This window comes from Vulpes lagopus, chromosome 15 (assembly GCF_018345385.1).
Source record: "Vulpes lagopus strain Blue_001 chromosome 15, ASM1834538v1, whole genome shotgun sequence".
Classification (NCBI taxonomy): domain Eukaryota; kingdom Metazoa; phylum Chordata; class Mammalia; order Carnivora; family Canidae; genus Vulpes; species Vulpes lagopus.
In genome coordinates this window covers 3,797,099-3,817,943 of record NC_054838.1, presented here as the reverse complement: position 1 = coordinate 3,817,943, position 20,845 = coordinate 3,797,099, and the positions used below count along the sequence as shown (strand labels likewise).

The 20,845-nt window shown below is 36.9% G+C and overlaps 1 protein-coding gene across 2 annotated transcripts in view; it reads left to right on the top strand.

Annotated features, from left to right (window-relative positions):
• Positions 1–20,845, top strand: part of LUZP2 (leucine zipper protein 2) — a 477,600-nt gene that overhangs the window by 330,393 nt on the left and 126,362 nt on the right. For both annotated transcript variants that reach the window (XM_041730695.1, XM_041730696.1), the window contains exons 6-7: positions 10,085–10,147; positions 15,979–16,041. In XM_041730695.1, the coding sequence (XP_041586629.1) occupies positions 10,085–10,147; positions 15,979–16,041 (126 nt within the window). The remainder of the gene's footprint in view (positions 1–10,084; positions 10,148–15,978; positions 16,042–20,845) is intronic.

Below are 20,845 nucleotides of genomic sequence, written 5' to 3'. Positions count from 1 at the left end.
TGGCACAAAAGCATTCAACAAATGATAGTTTGAAACGCACACATACTCAGCATCCAGGTATTTCCCCATATTTCCCGAGGTACGGTTGACCTATAACGTTGTGTAAGGTGTGCATCACGTTGACCCGATATATTTATATATTGTAAAATGCAATTGCCATCATAGCTTTAGCTAATACCTCCATCTTATCATATAATTACGGTTCCTTTTTGGTGGTCAGAACATCTAAGATCTACTCCTCCTAGCAACTTTCAGGCATATGACACAGTGTTTGCTAACTACAGCCACAATGCTGTGCATTAGATCCCTAGAACTCATTCACCTTCTAAGTAGAATTTGATACCTTTTGGCCAACACCTCCCCATTTCCCCCACCACCTAGGTCCTGGTTCTGATTCTGCAGGGTTAGCTTTTTCAGATTCCACATATAAGAGGTACCATACAGTGTTTGTCTTTCTCTGACTTATCATCTCACTTAGGACAATGTCTTCAATGTCCATCTATATTGTTGCAAATGCTGAGATTTTTCTTCTTTCTCGTGGGTGAATAATATGCCTCCTGTGTGTGTATGTGTCTACATTCACTACTTAGGTTGTTTCTGTGTCTTGGATATTGTGAATCACGGTGCAATTTACATGGGAGGGCACACGTCATTTCAGTATCCTGTTTTCATTTCCTTTGGGTATATATTCAGAAATAGGATCGCTGGATCATAGGGTAATTCTATTTTTAATGTCTTGAGGAACTTCCATACTGTTTTCCATGGTGCCTGAACAAATTTACATCCCCCTTGATAGTGCACCAGGGTTCCCTTTTCTCCACATCCTTACCAACACTTGTTTTCTCTTTTTGATGGTAACCATCCTAGCAGGAGTGAGGTGATATCGTGTTTTTGCTTTTTGTTTTTCTGATAACTAGTGATGTCAGACACCTTTTCATATTCCTGTTAGTCATTTGTTTGTCCTCTTTGGCAAAACATCTGTTCAGTTCCTCTGCCCGTGTTTTAATCAGATTTTGCTGCTTTTATTGAGTTCTATGCCTTTTTTATTCTCCCGGTAAAATACTGCCTAAATCTAAAATTAGTATTCCCTATTTTATTTTTCTAAAAAGTACATCTGACACTCCATCTACACACTCCAAGCCATGGCTTCAGTGGCATACAGGGCCCTCTGTGGCTAACCCCCATGCACCTCTATAGTCTCATCTTTCTACTCTCACTGGTACCTCATGCATGATGCCACCAAGCATCTTGCAGTCCTAGTGCACCGACTCTCCCCTCTCTCTTGCCTCTTCCTGTTATGCAGGTGACTCCTTTACCGCAGCTGAAGGCAGCTCAGTGTCGCTTCATGAGTAGCTGCCTCTCCAGAGCCTTTGAGTGCTGCTGTCCGCCTCCTTCATGGATTGCAAACTCCTTGAAAAGAGGGATTGCTTTAGCCTCATTCCTAGCACATAAAAGGATTTTATAAATGTGGACAAGAATATTAATGCTTTTTTCATAAAGTTATTTCTGGAGTAAATGACATTTCATATATTTAGCTAAATTTTTTTAACCCATCAGAATGAGAGCTCTCTGATAAGGAAAGGGAGTTATTAATGACAGCAGAAGTAGATTCCAGCAGCAAGAGGATTGTCTGTGTTAAAAGAAATGTCAGACGTAGAATGAAATACCATTGAATTCAATGACTTCCACAATAAACTCTTATTTATTGCTAATTTAGTCTTTAGCTAGAAACTTATCTGCCATCTTCTATAATATATTTATATATTTATATGTTATATATATATATTTATATATTTTATTTGCGATGCTGAAATCCTGAAGCTTCTGGAGTGCTGTCCTAATCATCAGAAAAGTGTTTTTTTTTTCTTTATTTTTACAAGATGAAGTGAGGTTTATTGAAATAATAAGATCTAATATTTTTTGAGTGCTCACTGTGTGTCACTGTCATAAGTGTTTTGCTTATATCATCTCATTTATGCAACTGCCCCATTAAGATGGCCATGATTGTTGCCTAATTATATGAGTGAGAAAATAGAGGTATTAACAGAGGTGCATCCAAAATTATAGAGCTTATAAAAAGTGGAATTCAAGTGCAGTAGTTTTGCCTCAAGAACCCAGCAACTGTGCTGCGTTATATCCATACTATTTGAAAAGTGTTCTTGCAGGTATGAGATGAGTTTAAGCAGCAAATAAAATATCTAATTAATTTACTCACTAAGTTGGACTGTCACACATTTATCTCTCACTTGATATCAGAATAAGTCATCAGTCCATATCCCTCCCATCCTCTCTTGGTAGTAGGACAACCGTCCTTAAGATGCACGAAATCTGGGGTGCCTGGATGGCTCAGTCAGTTAGCCATCCGCTTTGGGCTCAGGTCATGATCTGGAGTCCCGGAATGAAGCCCTGCATTGGGCTCCCTGCTTAGCAGGGAGTCTGCTTCTCCCTCTACCCCTACCCTGTTCATGTGCTCTTCTTTCACTCTCTCTCAAATAAATAATAAAATTGTCTTTTAAAAAGATGCAAGAAATCTAAGAGATGACTTGATGATTCTCCATTATTTCACATATGTTGACACATATGTCTAGGGGTTAAATGACTTACACTAGAAATTAGAGCTAGTTTGGTGCCAAGAATAAAACTCTCATTAAGCACTCTTACCATCTTCTAATGTATTAGAGCCAACCTCAATATCCCATCCCCTTCCTAAGTTAACCTCAATGAGGAAATCTGTTAGCACTTGTAAAACTTCTGTTACACCTGCAACTGATTTAAAATTGAAGTTGGCAAGGCCAACACTCAGCAGGGGTATGTGCCATCACTTGGATGATAGCAAGGTTGTCTGGTGACTTTATTTAAATGTTTATAGAATGATTGTTTCAGTCACAGCTACTCAATTTTAAATCTTTCTGAAAAATATAAATCTTTATTAAAGTAGTAATTAATCCACGTATAGATTCAATCATAGCATTATACCTAAACAGGATGATTCAGAAAAAATATTATTGAAAACACTTAGTTTCAAGTAAGTGCCTTCCTTGTTACCTACATTATATTTTTTGCAGAATTCAAGAGAATAGCTTTAAGTCTTTTGGACAAAAGTTATTTCACTTGTCTAAAGATCCATATGTGTATTATGTTATATGTAGGCCTTTGGCCTTTCTCTCCATTATCAACTTGAAACTGTTTCATAGATAATTTTCTCTCTCTCTATTTTGAAATTATACTCTTGTCTTCTGTGTGGCTTATAACAAATAAAAAGGCCAAATATACATTTCTGATTTCCCTACTTTCTCTACAGTTAAACTTTCCCAGATGGAAGGAAGAAATTCTCCCCTTTATTAACCTCTTTACTTCTTATTTTGGAAACAAGAACTGTGGGATTAACAATTTTTAAATTTTAAGGAGTATCAATAATAAAATGGACAACTTTCTTAAAGTGGATGAACTGTACATACTAAAAGGAAAGTGTGCAATGTTGTAGACTACATCCTGATTTCAGGAACAGTAAGAAGTTAAAAAAATGTACATCTAAGAACTAATAAACACTCATGATTTAAATTTCAGTCCAGTATGCCATCCCTTTCCTGACATGTCTTCAATAAGGGACTCTTAAAAAATTTATAAAATGTAATATCTACTAGTATTTTAGAAGCAAAGCATTTATGTTACATATTACACCTAATGTAATAACCATAAATAAACTATATTGTTTTCCCTAATATGGGATATAAGATTTCCAATTTCAAAATGACTTATTTGAAAGAGCATGGCCATTCTCTAGGCATTTTAGAAACATTTTAAATTTAAACAAATGTGGATTTCAAGCAGTCATATATAGCGCTTTCTGAACAATCAGTTTTAGGAAGTTCTAAAATAGGAGCTACTTTCCACAGTTAGGCATTGCCGTCTCTGGTTTTAGTTTGAATACCACTGCAGGTGTTTTTACTTTTGGTTTACATTTAGTTGCACATGCTTTTGACTACCTGGAAACATTGTTTTTTACATTTTTTGTTTTTTTTTTTTTAATCTAGGAAACAACATTACAAATGCATATACATAATTTATTTTATTTGACAATTCTAAGGTCCCAGATTATGATTTTACCGTGAAAATTCATTGAGACCTCATCATTCTGCCTTGTGAATAAGTCTAGTGATTTACAGTTGTCACAGTAACTCTATTCTGTCTTATAATCATAAACACCTCATCTCATTTGGTTTCTGCCTACTTTCTGAGCCTTCTTCCCCAGACTGTACTCAGCTTGAAATATTCACAATGAATCCATGTTTTTCTCGATTTGGCCATTTTTGGTTTTTATTATTTACAAGCAAGAAGACCTCTTAATACCGAATTTCACTTGAAAGCACTATATAGAATCTTGACCATAGCAATTTTGGGATTTTTTTTTACATTTACATACAGAAAGATTATGAGAAATACCAGACATGCTTCTATTTCCGTTTTGTAGCCTAGAATATTTGGTGGGTTTGACCTACCATGTAAACTCTACTGAAAATGTGATGGTTTGAGTTCTCAGGCAAAAACTAGAACTAGGTTAAGCCACTCTATTAAGAGAGATATTCTGTTACTATCAGATTTGAGTTTGAAATTTATCCTGTAGACAGTGGGAAATATTAAATGGCATTTTTAGGCAGGGCTGACAAATATAGAAACTGGGTTCCCAAGAAGGCTATAGGGACATTTGTTTCATGCTACTCCAAATTTGTACAGCATCCAGTTGGGAGACATTCCTTAAATAGGTACTAAGCAAGGTCTGCCTTCCATTTAGAAAAGGCAAAATAGATGGCTGGCATCCAAATAAGCTATGGCCTTAAACATTAGATATAAGCATGGCTATTTGGATGTAATTTTTTGCTACTCTGAATCCTAAGGATGCGATAGAATTATGTGATTATGTAAGATAAGGTGGACAAAATGATTTAAGTATGATTTCAGGAGAGCAGAAGGGCTTATGCTGGAAGCATATAATTGGAAAACCCAGGAGCATACTAGGCTTCAGGCAAGTATGAAGTAGGGAAGAAGGGCTGACATCATGACCCGGATTCAGTATTTCTCTCTCCACACTCAGGTATTGTTTTCCCTTGTTAGGTCATCTCAGATGGGTTCTAACTCAGTGATAGACCCTTATTCTTATTAATTCTTGAGAATAAAAGATTTATATTTGAGTTTCATCAGCAGTATCTATCTATGTTGCTTTGTCAGATCTTGACCAAGACTGATTGGCTGGCCTTGAGTTTTATCCTTTTCCTAGATAGAAGGGATGGAGTTAGAGTCACACCAGCCACATGGAATTAGCACAGGGGTATATTTCTCATAAGAAAAATCAGAGTATGGTTATTAGAATAAGGGATAGCAGAAGTGTCACAGAAAGAACATTTAAGCATCTGATGGCTCTTTTAATCTACTTTTCTTCATATTCCCTCAAGTGAGGCATAATCATAATTGGATCCTGGCATCTTGGGCATAATTATATGTGTAAGTTGTTTTAGATCTTATAAAAGCATCATTAGGTTTGATAGAGATGAGATCCATTGGTTAGAGGGTATATGAAATGACACAAGTCTGCTTGTAAAGCTGTAAAAAAAAAAAAACCAAACTGTGTTCTTAATGCCTAAATTTTATTGATATCTCAAGCCATGATTCCTTCTGGAATTAAAAGAAGAATTATGATCACTAACCATAGGGGAAAGGTTAAATCAGTGAAGTGTCTGGGAGTCAGTATTCCCTCCTCAGTGCTCTGTGCCATCCATGTTTCTGAGAACAATCTTAGCATGGGCCTTGACAGGTCTCTCTTGTGTCTCACAATTGGTCCCCTTGTGGGTGATTATAATTATTATCCCCAGTTCTGGGTATATTTCAAGCAGTGAAATACTCTAATTCTTAAGCTTTAGAAATGGCATCCTGCTTTACATGGTCGACACAGTTGTCGAGAATTATCAACCGCCAGCACAGACGGTGGACGCATAATAAAATCACTGCTCATTTTGGGGTGGTCACAAGGATATGCATGTTGAGGAGTAACAGTCTTCCCTCTACAGTTCCAGGCGCATTGTCCAAGTCCATCATAAGCACTTCCAGGGAAATCATATTATGTTCATTGCTATATCTATCATCTTAGAATTGAACATAATGAAAAAGAAAAAGGAAGGAAGGAAGGGAAAAAAAAGAAAAAAGGAAAAAAGCTTTAAGTGAAGGTGTAAACTTATACCATATACACTAAATTTTAAATATATTAGTAACTGTATTATCATTTCTAATGAAATTGCTCTGATGTGGATGGTTTGTGTTGATACATAAATCTTCATATCCAATACGCTTCACCTATCTTGTCTCATTTATTTACCTTAATTTAATTTTTTTTAAAATTTTGTTTGTTTTATTATTATTTTTTTCATCAAAAAATCATTTTATTTCCATTAATAACACAGGAGCAAGTGGGGGTATGTGGATGGGGCTCACTGACAGCAGGGAATTCCTGAGTTGTCACAGACTAAGTGCCATACTCATACTGAACAGAAAAGTGTCTCCCAGATGAGAAAGATGAATGATATTGGAGAAATGTATCATTTTATCTGGAAGGATTTTCAGGGAAGTCCTGCTGCCATGTGATAGACCAAGCCTTGTCATTCACCCCCAATTTGTCTATGATGCTGTGGGCAGTCCTGATGGTTTTGTGCTGAAAAGAAAGGTAATATTTCCTAGATGTCACTCACAGTGAAAGAGCCAAAGGAAAGGTTATATTGGGTTACAAGTGGGCCCTTGTGGAAGGCAAATCATGAGATTTGAAAAAAGGAATTCCCTTCTCCTAACTGAAGTTTAATAAGAGAACCGATTTCTTCTCTCTGGAGACTGGCTTTTTTCACTTGCAAGGCTAACATGTCTCCGACATAGGGGAAAAAAATACTTTTTCTTGTGGTGGGCTGATCTGGGAGGCAGGTTGAAGGACAAGCTCGTGCCTCCGACTGCCGGGGCAGAGTTGCAGCCCACACAGCAGGTTCCTGAGGGAGGGCTAGGTATCTGTCATGCTGGAGCAGGCTCATGAAGGCTTTATATGTCCCATTAGGCTGAGGCTCTAGAACCGTGTGCCCAGTGCAGGAAGTGTGAGGATAGTCAGGCTCTGGAAAGCTGGAATTTGGCTAAGGAGGGGGAATGCCATTGCTTGCCAGATTAAATGGAAGGGGTCCCCGCCAGGGACTCTGGGTACTGATCCACAGCCAAAGGACTAGACTCCTTCAAGCTGCAGTTGATGAATACCCAAAAGATACTTCTGGGTATGGTTTTGTCCACTGAGAAGAGAAGCACCGCTGGTTTGGAGGCATGTTGCTGTCATTCCTCAGGATCACATCTTCACACTCTGACTCTAGGGAGTCAATCCCTGGGGGCTCTTGGCATTGCTCAAAGCCCCAGAGGTGTTCATCCTCCATGCTGCTGATGGCCCCTTGAAAACAGGTGAAAAAGAAATTCTACTCAGTCTTTTTAGGTCTCTGCACCTCCACACAAGTCTTCCCCATTTCTTCCATTGTGAGTGACATAGGTGACAGCTTAATGCCTGACCATCACCTGAGAAAGCGAGATGCTTTGGCTAGACATTGGTGGTACTATGATGCCCAGAGTTGCTCAGTCTTCATTTTATTTTTCTTAGATAATTTAACTTTTTTAAAAATATTGTGTTTTAGAAAGATAAAGAGCATGAGCAGAGGGAGGGGCAGAAGAGGGAGAGAAATAATCCCAAGCGGACTGCAAACTGAGCAAGGAGCCAGACATGGGGCTCTGTCCCATGACCCCGAGACCATGACCTGAGCCAAAATCAAGAGTTGGACGTTCAACCAACTGAGCCACCCAGGTGCCCCTAGATAATTTAAGTCTTTATTTTGAAATAAATGTTGACATAGAAAGGGCATACCAAATCAGTGTTAAATGTTTTGGTGTATCTTTGCCCTGAGCCTTTAATACAACATCATCCAGAGTAGATAAAACAATTACTGAACCAGAAAATTAACATGAATATAATACTATTAAACAAACTATTGACCTTATTTAAATTTCATGTCTTTCCACTAAAAGAGTATAACCCTTAAAAAGATGAAAAATCTGTAGCTGCTGGATGGCTCAGTCACTTCAGCCTCCGACTCCTGATTTCAGCTCAGGTCGTGATCTCACATTCATGAGATCAGGCCCTGCATTGAGCTTCGCACTGGACATGGAGCCTGCTTAAGATTCTCTCTCTCTCTCTCTCTCTCTCTCTCTCTCTCTCTCTCTCCCTCTCTCTCTCTCCCCCTCTGCTCTGTTCTGACCTGCTCACATGCCCTGTCTCTAAAAAACAAAACAAAACATAAAGATGAAAAACCTAAGTGACTATTAAATCTTAAGAGGTAGGTAGTGAAGATAGTTCTATGTACAAAGATAACAGGAGAAATCAAAAGGGGAGAAATAGACCACTTTGGGAGAAAAAAATTAAGATTGCATACATCAAAAGTATCATAAATAGACACAAACAGAAGGAAAACTAGGATATTTTTAAACCTACAATCTGAGCAACATTGCAGAGTTAGAACATTGGTTATGCATCCTCTTGTTAGAGTTTACAAGCTTTCAATATAGGAATAATATATATTGAATTGTCTTTAAAAACTCCAATTGTGTGCTTTGTTGTATGGTGACTATGAATATTTACCAAAAAGCCCCACATTAGTTGAGTGAATCAAATCAAGATAACTCCTCATGTGTGTAAATCATTTCGTAGTATTGAAATTCTAAGAAACGAGCTTTTTAGAATTTCAACTCTTCTCTAAAGAAGAAAAATTAGCCAAAGGTTCCTTTCACACTGAGACAGCTGTACCCCTTCTCTACATGACCGGAAAATAAAACAGGAAGTGATGTTCAAAAGGTGGGGATTGTAAGTGGAGAACCCTCAAACCTGATGTATTCACTCATTCGGTTATTCATTCATTCTGCATAAATTGTGTTCAGTTTGCTCCTAGTGCTCATCACATCTACTCTCTTTAGAGTCATTATGCATGAGCTGTACCTTCCTACTACATGATTTGCTCCTGTGGAGACAATACAAAGTCTGGGTCCTGTGGGTTTCGTCGAGTGTTCTGTTCTCCTTTAGCCCGCCTGTCTAAAAGTACCCGAGTTACCAGGACAAAGACAGAAAAACCTGAGCTTAATGAGGCAGATGTCATTGGAAGAGCTGTAAGGGTTTAGATTCAGATGGCTAAGAACACATGGCACTTATGTCGGAAGTAACAAACATTCATCTATAAATCAAGGCCAGTTACGGTGAGTTCAGAGGGCTATCACATCTGTCCAGACTCAGGCCCAGCAGGGAGAGTCCACTGACGAAGCCTGGAAAGAGAAATGGCTCCTGAGCATCAGGAACCCCTTTGAGTAGCACCCCAGGCCTCTAGAATATAACACTCAAATACTATCGTCTTTAAAGGGAATACGGATCCTAGTGGGTCTGTGACTACATTAACTAGGACCCAGATGATAGTCATAAAAAAAAAAAATGCTGCTGTTTAGAGATGTGCTTTCAGAAACCAGAATCAATTGCAGATTTGCAACTACAATTATTTTATAACACAACAATATGCCAATATAATAAAACAGCATTAAATGTAAGGCTAAATAAAGTTCCATCTTTTTAAATGAGCGTGTTCGTGATAATACATCAAAGTTTGAATTGAAAGAAAATTCTTTTACATTACAGGTCCCCCTCATTTGTTTTTTTATTTTATTTTTATTTATTTATTTATTTATTATTTATTTATTTATTTATTTATTTATTTATTTATTTATTTATGATAGTCTCACAGAGAGAGAGGGAGAGGGGCAGAGACATAGACAGAGGGAGAAGCAGGCTCCATGCACTGGGAGCCCGACGTGGCATTCGATCCCGGGTCTCCAGGATCGAGGTCCCCCTCATTTGTACAGATCCATTACATCTCCTACCCTGAAGGACTTATCCGTGAACAAAACAGAGAAATGCGCCTGACGTATTTAAGGAATCGTTGGTGTTTTATGACTTCTTAGCAATAAACTTTGTTTCTTTCAACAGAATAAAAGCCTGAAGAACAAACTCTTGTCAGGAAGCAAGCTGTGTGGCATCCATGCAGAAGAGGTGAGTGCATAATCTAGCTTCAATGGAATGTATAGTGCTGAAGTAGTAGTGCCAAGTTCTTCTGTATTAACCCAGAAATCTGGAGACTTCTTCTTTCACTAATATAAATGAAAACACTGGAATAGAAAAATGAAAACAGATTTTAAACTTTTAGGCATTTTTGGATATTTTAAAATTGCATAACAGCAACAACAAAAAAGGCAGCTAAGCATCACTTCCCTAAAGAGATTTTATGGATTCCTTCCTTAACTGGATTATCAGGATTTTCTTAATAGCAAATACCTGGAGGTCCATGAAGTTTTCATTTTTTGAACTATTTATGTGATGATGTCTACAGAGTTTTGCAATGACAACTAAATGTCAGAATGAGGATTCCGGGGTTGACCATAAGCCTCAAGAAACAAATCCAATCATTGGTTCTACTTGCAAGGCAGGAAAATTACTTCATGCGTTTCTTAGTGGTGGTGGCAGGGGAGTCCTTCTGGTTAATCCAGATTTAAGCAAAATCAATTTCCTGTACTTCTGATTTTCCAAATCCATCGGTGCTTTATGATCCTCTATTTAATGTTATAGACACGGAGCTCATGTAATTCTTCGTGATAGTAACGTGATAGTAGAGAGAGCGTCCTATGTACTAGTCAGTGATTATACCTGGAGGAGGAGAGACCTCGGTCACTGTGTTAGCCGAATCCTCCAATAAGCACACCAGAGATGAGAGTCTTTGTTCAAGGGATTTATTAAACGGACAAACCTATGAACAATAAAGAGCGAGCATGAGAGTCTTTAGGCCACAATGTAGATCTGATGTTTGCGAAGGAAGGGGCAAGGTGACAGTTTAGATAGAACAAGAAAAGTGACTCACACAAGCTAAAAGTTTAACCCCTTTCCCACAGTAGTTAGAAGTAAGGCACAAAACTGGTGAAGTACCTCTATAATCTCCAATTGTGGAACCACCTTTTGTTTCAATGACCTTTTCTTGCTATTATTACCCTCTAGCAGAAGGAATGGGGTAGATTACCTGGTGACTCACAAGCATTGCTTTTTAGAAGTCCGACCAGGAGGTAGTGACGCATGTCTTACCATACCCTGTCTGCCAGGCCTAGGTCACACGCCCAGCCAAGCTGAATGGTATCTGGAAAATGTCGTTAGGTTGGTAGGTTGGTGGCCACGTGACTATCCAGATCTTGTTTTTGTTTTTTTGTTTTTGTTTTTGTTTTTTTTTTTTGTTTGTTTGTTTGTTTTTTTAGTGAACAAGCTGAAAATATTCCCTGATGGACTTGTAAAAGTCATTGCCATAAACACTGAAATTAGAGTCTACCATGAAATAGAATAACCTCTGCTTATAATGCCTTCACAATAATATTACACATGAAATGAGTAGAAGTGCTCAATACATCGAAACTAAAGGTTGATGCTCCATAAATAAATAACCGATGGAATGGCTTGTAGATTTGGGCCAGTGTAGTGTTTTGTTTTGTTTTGTTTTGTTTTTTCTCATTATACTTTTCTATCCAAATAAACATAGACACATTGTCTAATTTACTAGGTTTCTAGAAATATTAATGTGTAGCATACTGTCTCTGGATATTATTTATAAGAGGGTAAGCAAGTGGAACCAATTTTTGAATAAGGATTATGTGGACTGAAGCCATATCTTGAGGGTTCCCATGTTCCCAGTCTCCACAACACTCCCAAAAGAGAGATGGCCTCTAGGATAAGTTGTCTGTGCTGTACAGAAACAAACAAACAAATGAATAAATAACCAACAATAATAATCTGGGTCTGTCTGTATTTTTTAGACCCTTACTTCAAGCATTATTCATTTTTTTAAAAATTTATCTCAATTCTTTAGAGAACATATTTATCTACATTTTAATTTATGAATTCCTAGATGCTTCATATATTAGCACTGCATAATGTTGAAATTAATTTATTCATTTGACCTATCTCTCTACTTACTTATTTATGGAAAAAAAAATAGAGTTTAACATTCTGGGCAATAGAGGCATATGTTTCTGTTTGTTTTTTTTTTTTTTTCTGTCACAAAAACACTTCCCAAGAATGCAATAATAAATCCAGTTATTTATTTTAACACCACCACTACTACCAAAACAAAACAGTGATGTCGTCTATCAGCTGAGGAGCTACAATGAGCTGTCTTCTAAATCAGTGACCCTAAACTATTCATAGATAAATAAATATCCAAATCCCATTAACACCTAATGGAGTGCCAATATTTTAATTTGCCGAGGTAGGATATTGAAAACAGTAGAGTCTACTACAAATACCACTACCATCATATTCACTATTATTTCATGAAGGGAATGCTACCTGGACATGGATTGTGGAAAAGAAAAACCTCAGAAATTAGCTAAAATGTTCTATCATGGCCCCCTTCTTTGTCTTCGCCTTCTCCATCTTTTTATTGTACTCACAATCATCACCATCATCATCACAGACTTCATTTCACCGTAGACTTGTGAAAACTTCATGACACGAACATGTAAAATCGCATTTATAAATCGCTAGTTTTAAAAATTACTAAAATCCCCAATATAGTAATAGCTCAATGGTTTGAAGATTACCCCTCTGACAGTTTTAATTTTTCAAAATGATGCTCGAGGAAGCTAAAAGAAAACAAAGTGTCAATGGGGTTTTAGATCAATGTGCTTTACAAATGCACTCAGCTTAAAATGTACTTATTCTTTGCATATTCTTGTCAGATGGTTAGATAGGATTTTGCTTTTTAACTCACTGAACATTAGAAGTTGGCTGGAATATACAATGCAGAGAAGTGATGGGTGACTGTGATGAAAATTTCTAAGAAAAAAAAATATTTATAAACAACTTTATGTAAGGAAATTAGCTGTTCTTGCTCATTTAGTGCCGAACAAAGATGTGTGGGCTTTTATTATGTAGCTCCTGAATGAATCACTGCATAATACAAAAATTGATGTTTTAATAATTCAAGTTACGAATAAAAGTTTAGATTATCTTTTATGTATTCAGCATAAATATGCATTAAAACGAACACCCAAGATGGTTAAAATTAGTCCTTTCTGACACTTAAAATATAGAGCATTAATTATTTGGAAGAATAGAAGTGAAATTGGGCAAACCGTGCACACCATATGTGGTGGTAATCTTTCATTCCCCATTGATATTGGTCAAATTTAGTTTGGAAAAATAAATAAATAAAATCTGTTTACCGAAGAGACTATCCTGGCTGTAAATTAGCCCTGGACCACAGATTGGAACAGCAGGGAGACAACAAACTGTGCGTTTGAAGTTGGAGAAGATAACAGAAACAATTCTTTATTGAAATCAGTAGCACAAAATTAAGTATAGCCATGGAAACCAGCAAATGTCTTGGAGATGAAGTTAATGTAATAAGAGAGAGATGCTATGTCCGGAATATCGCTATTTGGGGTTACTTGGGGGAATATTGTGGCAGGAGAAGAGAGTTGCAATAAATGTAGACTCCTGGAGTAGAGGTGTGAATTCAGGGCGCCGATGAGTTTTTACTCTTAGGAGGTAGGACCGACCATACACATACAACAATGGCTCTTCGGCTTCTTCTGCATTATATCATGCATTTCACTTTCACTAAACCTATCAAGGGAAAAAGGATTCCTTTTTTATGGAAATGAAAAAAAATAGTAGCTAGTTTGCAAGAAACCACAAATCCTTGCTTCTTCTAGGTATAGAGCTTAATCGCATAGTTCTGAATTGTTAGTGTTGAACTCTCCCTGCTTCCCTTCCTTCCTCCTTCCTTCCTTCTCTCTCTCTCTCTCTCTCTGTCTCAAATCATCACTCTCCCCCCCCTTCATTTTCCTCTCTCCCTCTTCCCTTGTCTCTTCTTCCTTTCCTTTGTTTCTTTTCATCCGCTCTTATCAATTGCCTGATTCACTAGATCACAAGATGCAGTTGGTTCATGGTAGGGATGTCTGGGAAAACCGTTCCTAATAGTGGAGCCTTGTGCTGCTGCACCATAGACAGAACGTGTAAGATTCTGCTCTAATTGACGGCGCTTCCAGAATTAGACACTAATCTAGGAATTATAACACCATCAGAACACAGTGTCCCACGTGGCAAACTCTGCTATGTTGCATCATTAGCCGTGTTCTGTGTATAATAGGAAACCGAATCCCAGTGTAGCCACAGCTGGTTCAGTGAAAGACTCATATACATTGAATGGAAGCTTGGAAAATTATATTTCAAAAATATGAGTGGGCTCCATTTGTTGACGAGGACCTTCGTCACAGCTTACTGGGATATAATAGTCACACGAAGATCTTGTGGTTAGCATGTACTATGGCCAGCGACTTTTAAAATTGAAGTTTGAGATAAAGTTTACATACAATTCATCCTACTTAAGTATACAGTTGGATGGGCTTGACCAATGTATGTGTTAAGGATATAGAACATTTCATCATCCCCAGAGTTTTCTCTTGCTGTGTTATAATCTCTACCACAAATCCCCAGCCAGTGTCACCTACTGGCCTGATTTCTGTCCCTCTTTTTTTGTCTTTTTTTAGAATACCGTATAAAGGGCATTATACAAGAGATAGCTTCTAGTGACTGGAGAATTTCACATAGCGCAATGCTTTTGAAATCCGTCCGCACTGTTGCAAGCTTCAGTACTTATATTCTAGTATTTCATGAATGTACCATAACGTGTTTGCTCTTCACCAGTTAATGGACATGTAGGTCGTTTCCAACTTCTGACTAGTACGAATAAAGATACTATAAGCATTTATGCATATATTATAATTTCCCTTGGACAAATACCTAGAAAGAATTGCTATACAATGAATGCCCTTTGTGTATGTTTGGCTTTATAAGAAACCACCAAACTGTTTCCCAAAGTGACTATACCATTTTGCATTCCTATTCAACTCTTTCATTATTTTTTTTCAATTATCATTTTTTATGTGACTATGATAATCTATTTGTGTTTTTATTCTCCTACTGAGGAGTCAGTACCTGTGATTTTACATACAGGAAGACAAATAACTGAGGTCCTTATGTTAGAATGTTTCAAATTGGGTCTGCTCTGGAAAAATGGAAAGATGAGATCATTATCTGTGGCTCACCAGATATGCTTCCATATAGTAGTCAAGTGGTGGTGAGAGAAATTTCCTTGTTATAAAGCACTTTTATATTTGGCATAGTTCTCTTAAAAGGTACATTCTTCTACAGAACAAACACCCTTCACCTCAGCATCTTAGCATTCTAGCTCCTTCTTTTTTTTTTTTTTTCCTTCCTGTCATATTTGCTTGCTGCCTTCCCTTTGGACATACGTCAAATTCAAACTTGGTTGTCAATTTAAATTTACAAATATTTAATCTTTAAAAAGAAGTGATTGCAAATAAGCAGTGAAAACTGAGGCATACATAGACATAAGTGTATTTAGTATCTAAAATTGGATTGTTGAACATGCTCTGGTGACTAAAATTCTCTGTGTGTATGTGTAGTCTTTTTTGGTTGGGGGAGGAGGATGCTGGAGAGAGAAACAATAAACTACCTTTAAAAGGCAAAATATTGCCTTTTAAACAATATGGTTCCTATTATATGTCATATAAACTCAAACTGAAAAATTAAAAGTTTAAAAGTAAAATTTCTACAAAAAAATAAAATAATATGGTTCCTTTGCAGAGGATTAGGTTTTCTCCTCCTGCCTAGACTGGCTGGATGTCCAACTTCTAGAGCAGAGATTAAGCTTTTGCTTGACTGCAAAATTCATTCCTGAACAGCTTAAAACAATTTTAATCTTCAAGTTTGAAAGTGTAAATGAAATTAGGCACTAATATATGTTTCTGTTCTTGCAGTCAAAAAAAATCCAAGCCCAGCTGAAGGAGCTTCGTTACGGGAAGAAAGATTTATTATTTAAGGTGAGCGTTTTCCTCACCTCCTTTCCCCCTCTACCTGTCCAATACATAAACTACAATATCATTGAGGTTAAATTTAATTTCTGGATTTTCATAAGAAAAACAGCTGTATTTGACTGCATTGAAGGTGCTTTCATTTTCTTGCTTTCTTAGTTAATGGAGACAAATGCAGATATGGTTTCCAGGGTACATTCTTAATCAAAGTCAGGTGTCACTCCAAAGTGTTTAAAGTCCCTTTGCAACCTTCAGTTACTTTAATTCAGTATTGAGGAATATGGGCCTTTCAGAATATTTACATTAAGGACAGCATAGATTGAGAGAATTTCCAGAGATGAGATCCACTGATGATCTACGTTCTTGACTTCCAGAGATCCCTGCATAAATCTCTTCATAGTACTGAGTCTTTACATTTAATCATTGTTGATTGATTTTTCTTACTGATACTTTTCTTTGCAAGATTATCAAGTCAAGATCTATGTATAGGTAGACATCGACTACAAACAATGGGATAATGGCCTCCCAAAGATACCCACTTGCTAATTCCTGGCACCTGTGAATCATATAGCTAATGGCAAAGGAGACTTTGCAGATGTGATTAAGTCAAGGATCTTCAGATAGGAAGGTTATTCCAAAATATCCAGGTGAAACCTAAATATAATCATACAAGTCCTTTTAAGAGTAAGACAAAAAAGACCTAAATAAGAAGGTTATGTGATCACAGAAGCTGGAGGAGGGAAGACAATGTAAAGGATTCCCTTCTATAACCTTCAGAAAGAACCAGCCATACCAACCCCTTGATCTTAGTCCCATAAAATTTATTTCACACGTCTGACTTTCAAAACTGTGAGAGTACTTTTAAAAATATATATATTTTTTTTATTTAATGATTCATGAGAGAGACAGCAAGAGAGAGGCAGAGAGACATAGGCTGAGGGAGAAGTAGGCTCCATGTGGGGAGCCTAATATGGGACTCGATCCCGGATCCCGGGATCATGTCCTGGGCCAAAGGCAGATGCTCAACCTCTGAGCTACCCAGGGATCCCGAGAATATATTTTTTAAAGCCACTTAGTTCATGGTACTTTGTTATAGCAGCAAGATGAAACTTAGATACTTTCTTTTATCTCCCTTGAACAAGAGGAAATAAGAGGTAGGTGTCTAACTGTTGTTCTTATGGTCCACGTACATTTCCCAATGCAATAGAGTGATGAAATATTAGGCTCTTAGTAGGAGTAATAATTTGTTTAATAAATAATAAGTATGAATTACATTGTATGTAATATTTTTAAAATGTTTTCATTACAGTGATCAGCCCAATCTACAAGTGCAAGTTTTAAGTTAAAGAAGGAGAATTCCTCATTTTATTTAATAGATGGAAAATCCCACAGTTTTTCCAGTGAAAACAATAAGAAATGGCACATTTCTCTTCTTCAGCCCCTTTACTTTTGGCTCAGAGTCAAGGTGTTCCTATTACGTCAACCAATATTTTTTTTAAAGATTTTATTTATTTATGTGAGCGAGACAGAAAATGAGAGAGACATATAAAAATCATGAACAGGGAGAAGGGCAGAGGGAGAAGCAGACTCCCCACTGAGCAGGGAGGGTCAGTACCAGGACCCTGAGATCATGACCTGAACTGAAGGCAGATGCCAACCAAGCACCCCCAACCAATATTTATTAAATATTCATTTCATATGAAGCATGAATCTAGAGATTATCTTACCATTTGCTCTTACATCGATATGCTTCTTGCCTTTTTTTTCACCTCATTTACACCAAGCTTTCCCCAGCACACCACAAAAACTGTGAATTCTCATTAATGCTTACTGACCCCTGCCTCTCAACATTTTGTTATATGTTATAAGTAGATAAAAGTATAAAACCCAAGGCCTTTTCTAATCTACCTTTAATCTTTCATACTGAGACTCGAGCTCAGGGTATCTTAGCTCCTATAGTCAGGTTGGCCTTAGCTCTTTGCAGTCATCAACAATAAATCACTGAAATTGGAAGAGAAAGGGCATGCACATCTGTGTGTATGTGTATTTTCTCATTTGTAGAGAAATTTCTAGTTCTCTGTCAATTAGTTTAACTTCATAATATCAGGAATGCTATAAAACAAATCCAAGCTCTCTAGAACTGATAAGCTTTAGTTGGTAGGCTGAGAAATTTATGTGAAGATAGATCATGTGAAGCTTTTAAAATCTTTTGAAGTTCATTTCCCAAATTGAAGAGTTAGCAAAAGAAAATTTGGGAGAAGAAAATGAGGAGCTCCAATAATTTTCAGTGATTTACTTCTTCATAATATGCTAGTTGTTGAATATACATTAGTAATTTATCAACTTTCAGAAATTACCCAAATCAGGATTTGTTGAAGTTCTTTATGACTTGAAAATGAGACATTATTTGTAAGCCTTGTTATTTCATGTCAATTTGAAAGGAGCACTTATATATGAAACCAGGTGAATTGTGTATGAACAGACCATAAAGTTGAGAAAATTAGGATGCCTTCAGCCATATACACTCTCCAAAAAGCTGTTTAACAGCAAGGTTTGTATTAAATAAGATAATGAGAGGTCTATAAACATGACAATTTTATTTTTTTAACTTATTCAGTAGCTAAACAATGTCAACGGGACCAAGTTTTTTGGTTTTCGTACCTTTCCATATCACGATCCTCAACTTACTAAGTTTTGATTCTCCACTGTATATGATAGTGGTTCAAGATTTATATGCTGTTTGTCCAACTTTGTACAAAGTCAGAGAAGAAAAGGAAGGGGCGCTGGTCCTTCAGTGTCATCATTTTTGTAAAGGAGATTTTTTAAGATGTTTTCCCAGTCTTGGTCAAGTATCCGTGCAAAAGAAGTGAGGCCTTAGTATTTTCAGCTTCCATTGTGAAAACAGTTTCTGCGATGATATCTTCATTCATTCATCTCGATGGCACCCACTCATTTGATTTGCCTCCTACTCTATCAACAATGTACATTTTAAGTCTTACGTAAACATATGTTGAATGAATAAATACACGCACACACATATATATGGGCACATGCACATACATACATGCATACATAAGTAGACGTGTCATGGCAGTACATAGTAGAAACTCACGTACATAATCCCAGAGGGCATGTGACCACAGAGATGCACCATTCATTTTTGAAAATTACCCACAGAACATCTTTGGTAATATTTTGCTGAACTCTGAGTAGTAGAGGATTCTAGTTTTCCTGAAAATTGTTCAATTTTGAATAGATTTAAATCTTTTTTTTTTTTAATTTTTTATTTATTTATGATAGTCACAGAGAGAGAGAGAGAGGCAGAAACACAGGCAGAGGGAGAAGCAGGCTCCATGCACCGGGAGCCTGATGTGGGATTCGATCCCGGGTCTCCAGGATCGCGCCCTGGGCCAAAGGCAGGCGCTAAACCACTGCACCACCCAGGGATCCCGATTTTGAATAGATTTGATAGTTTTTAGTAGAGAGAGACTTAGAAGGAGCATCGGGTCCTGTGGAAGCATTCAATTATATTTTAAAAATAATGGCATATGCTGAAAATTGCCAGATATGTTGATAAATTCAGTATCCTTATTAATGTTTCAGAGCTGGTTTTTGCTTGGGAAGGCTGCCAGAGTGGTAAACATTCTCCACTAGAGGAAGGAGTGAGGTCCTGCTGTTACCCAAGACCCATATTACTTTTATTCTCCTTGATTCCACTTGGAGATGATATTCTCTGGAATTTCTACTCTCCATTTTGCTGCTCTCTTTTACTTTTATATATACACTTTTTGAATTTCAGAAGTATTATTTTCTCATTGTAGAAAAAAAATAAAAAATAAATAAAAAAAATCTGGGGCACCTGGATGGTATATAAATCTTGAACCACTATCATATACACTGGGGAATCATGACTTAGTAAGTTGAGGATCGTGATATGGAAAGGCACGAATACCAAAAAACTTGGTCCTGTTGAGATTGTTTAACTACTGAATAATAATAATAGGTTAAGTGTCCCGACTCTTGATTTCAGCTCAGGTGATGATCTTAGGGTCCTGGGATTGTGGTCCTTTTCAGGCTCCATGCTCAGTGGGGAGTCTGCTTGTCCCTCTCCCTCTCCTCCCTCCTCCCAATCGCTCTCTCTCTCCCAAATAAATGACATCTTTAAACAAATTAGAAAAATCCACTTAAAATCAATGTATTTTTTTAAGGATTTTATTTATTTATCCATGAGAGACAGGGGGTGGGCAGAAGGAAAAGCAGGCTCCCCAAGAAGCAGGGGGCCTTATGTGGGACCTGGTCCCATGACTGAGATCATGACCTGAGGCAAAGGCAGATGCTTAACTGACTGAGCCACCCAAGTGTCCACAACACAGAATATTTTGAAATATTTTATATTTCGTTTCAGTTCCTTTTATACTTGGCATAATCTGCCTTTTGATTAATAGATAGGTTTAAAGTGTTTTTTATATATTCTGCTCTTCCACATAATTTTAAACCATAAAGCATCCTTTATTTCTTTGTAAAAATCTAAATGAGTAAATTTTCATATGAATATGCCAAAAGCGACTCAACTTTAGCCTTATAAATATTTGTGCACCTGTCTATTCATATGTGTTGTGATTTTAACTTACACTATGATGAAAAATGTGTTATTTCTAACTTGAGACATAATTTTTATTGAACATATATTACTATAAAGTAATTCACTAAAATTATTGAAAAATTTTGATGTTATTGGTACCTAGTACACTTTTCTGAATTTAGGTTTTTTTTTAAGTTTATTGAGGAATAATTGACAAATATAATTGTATAT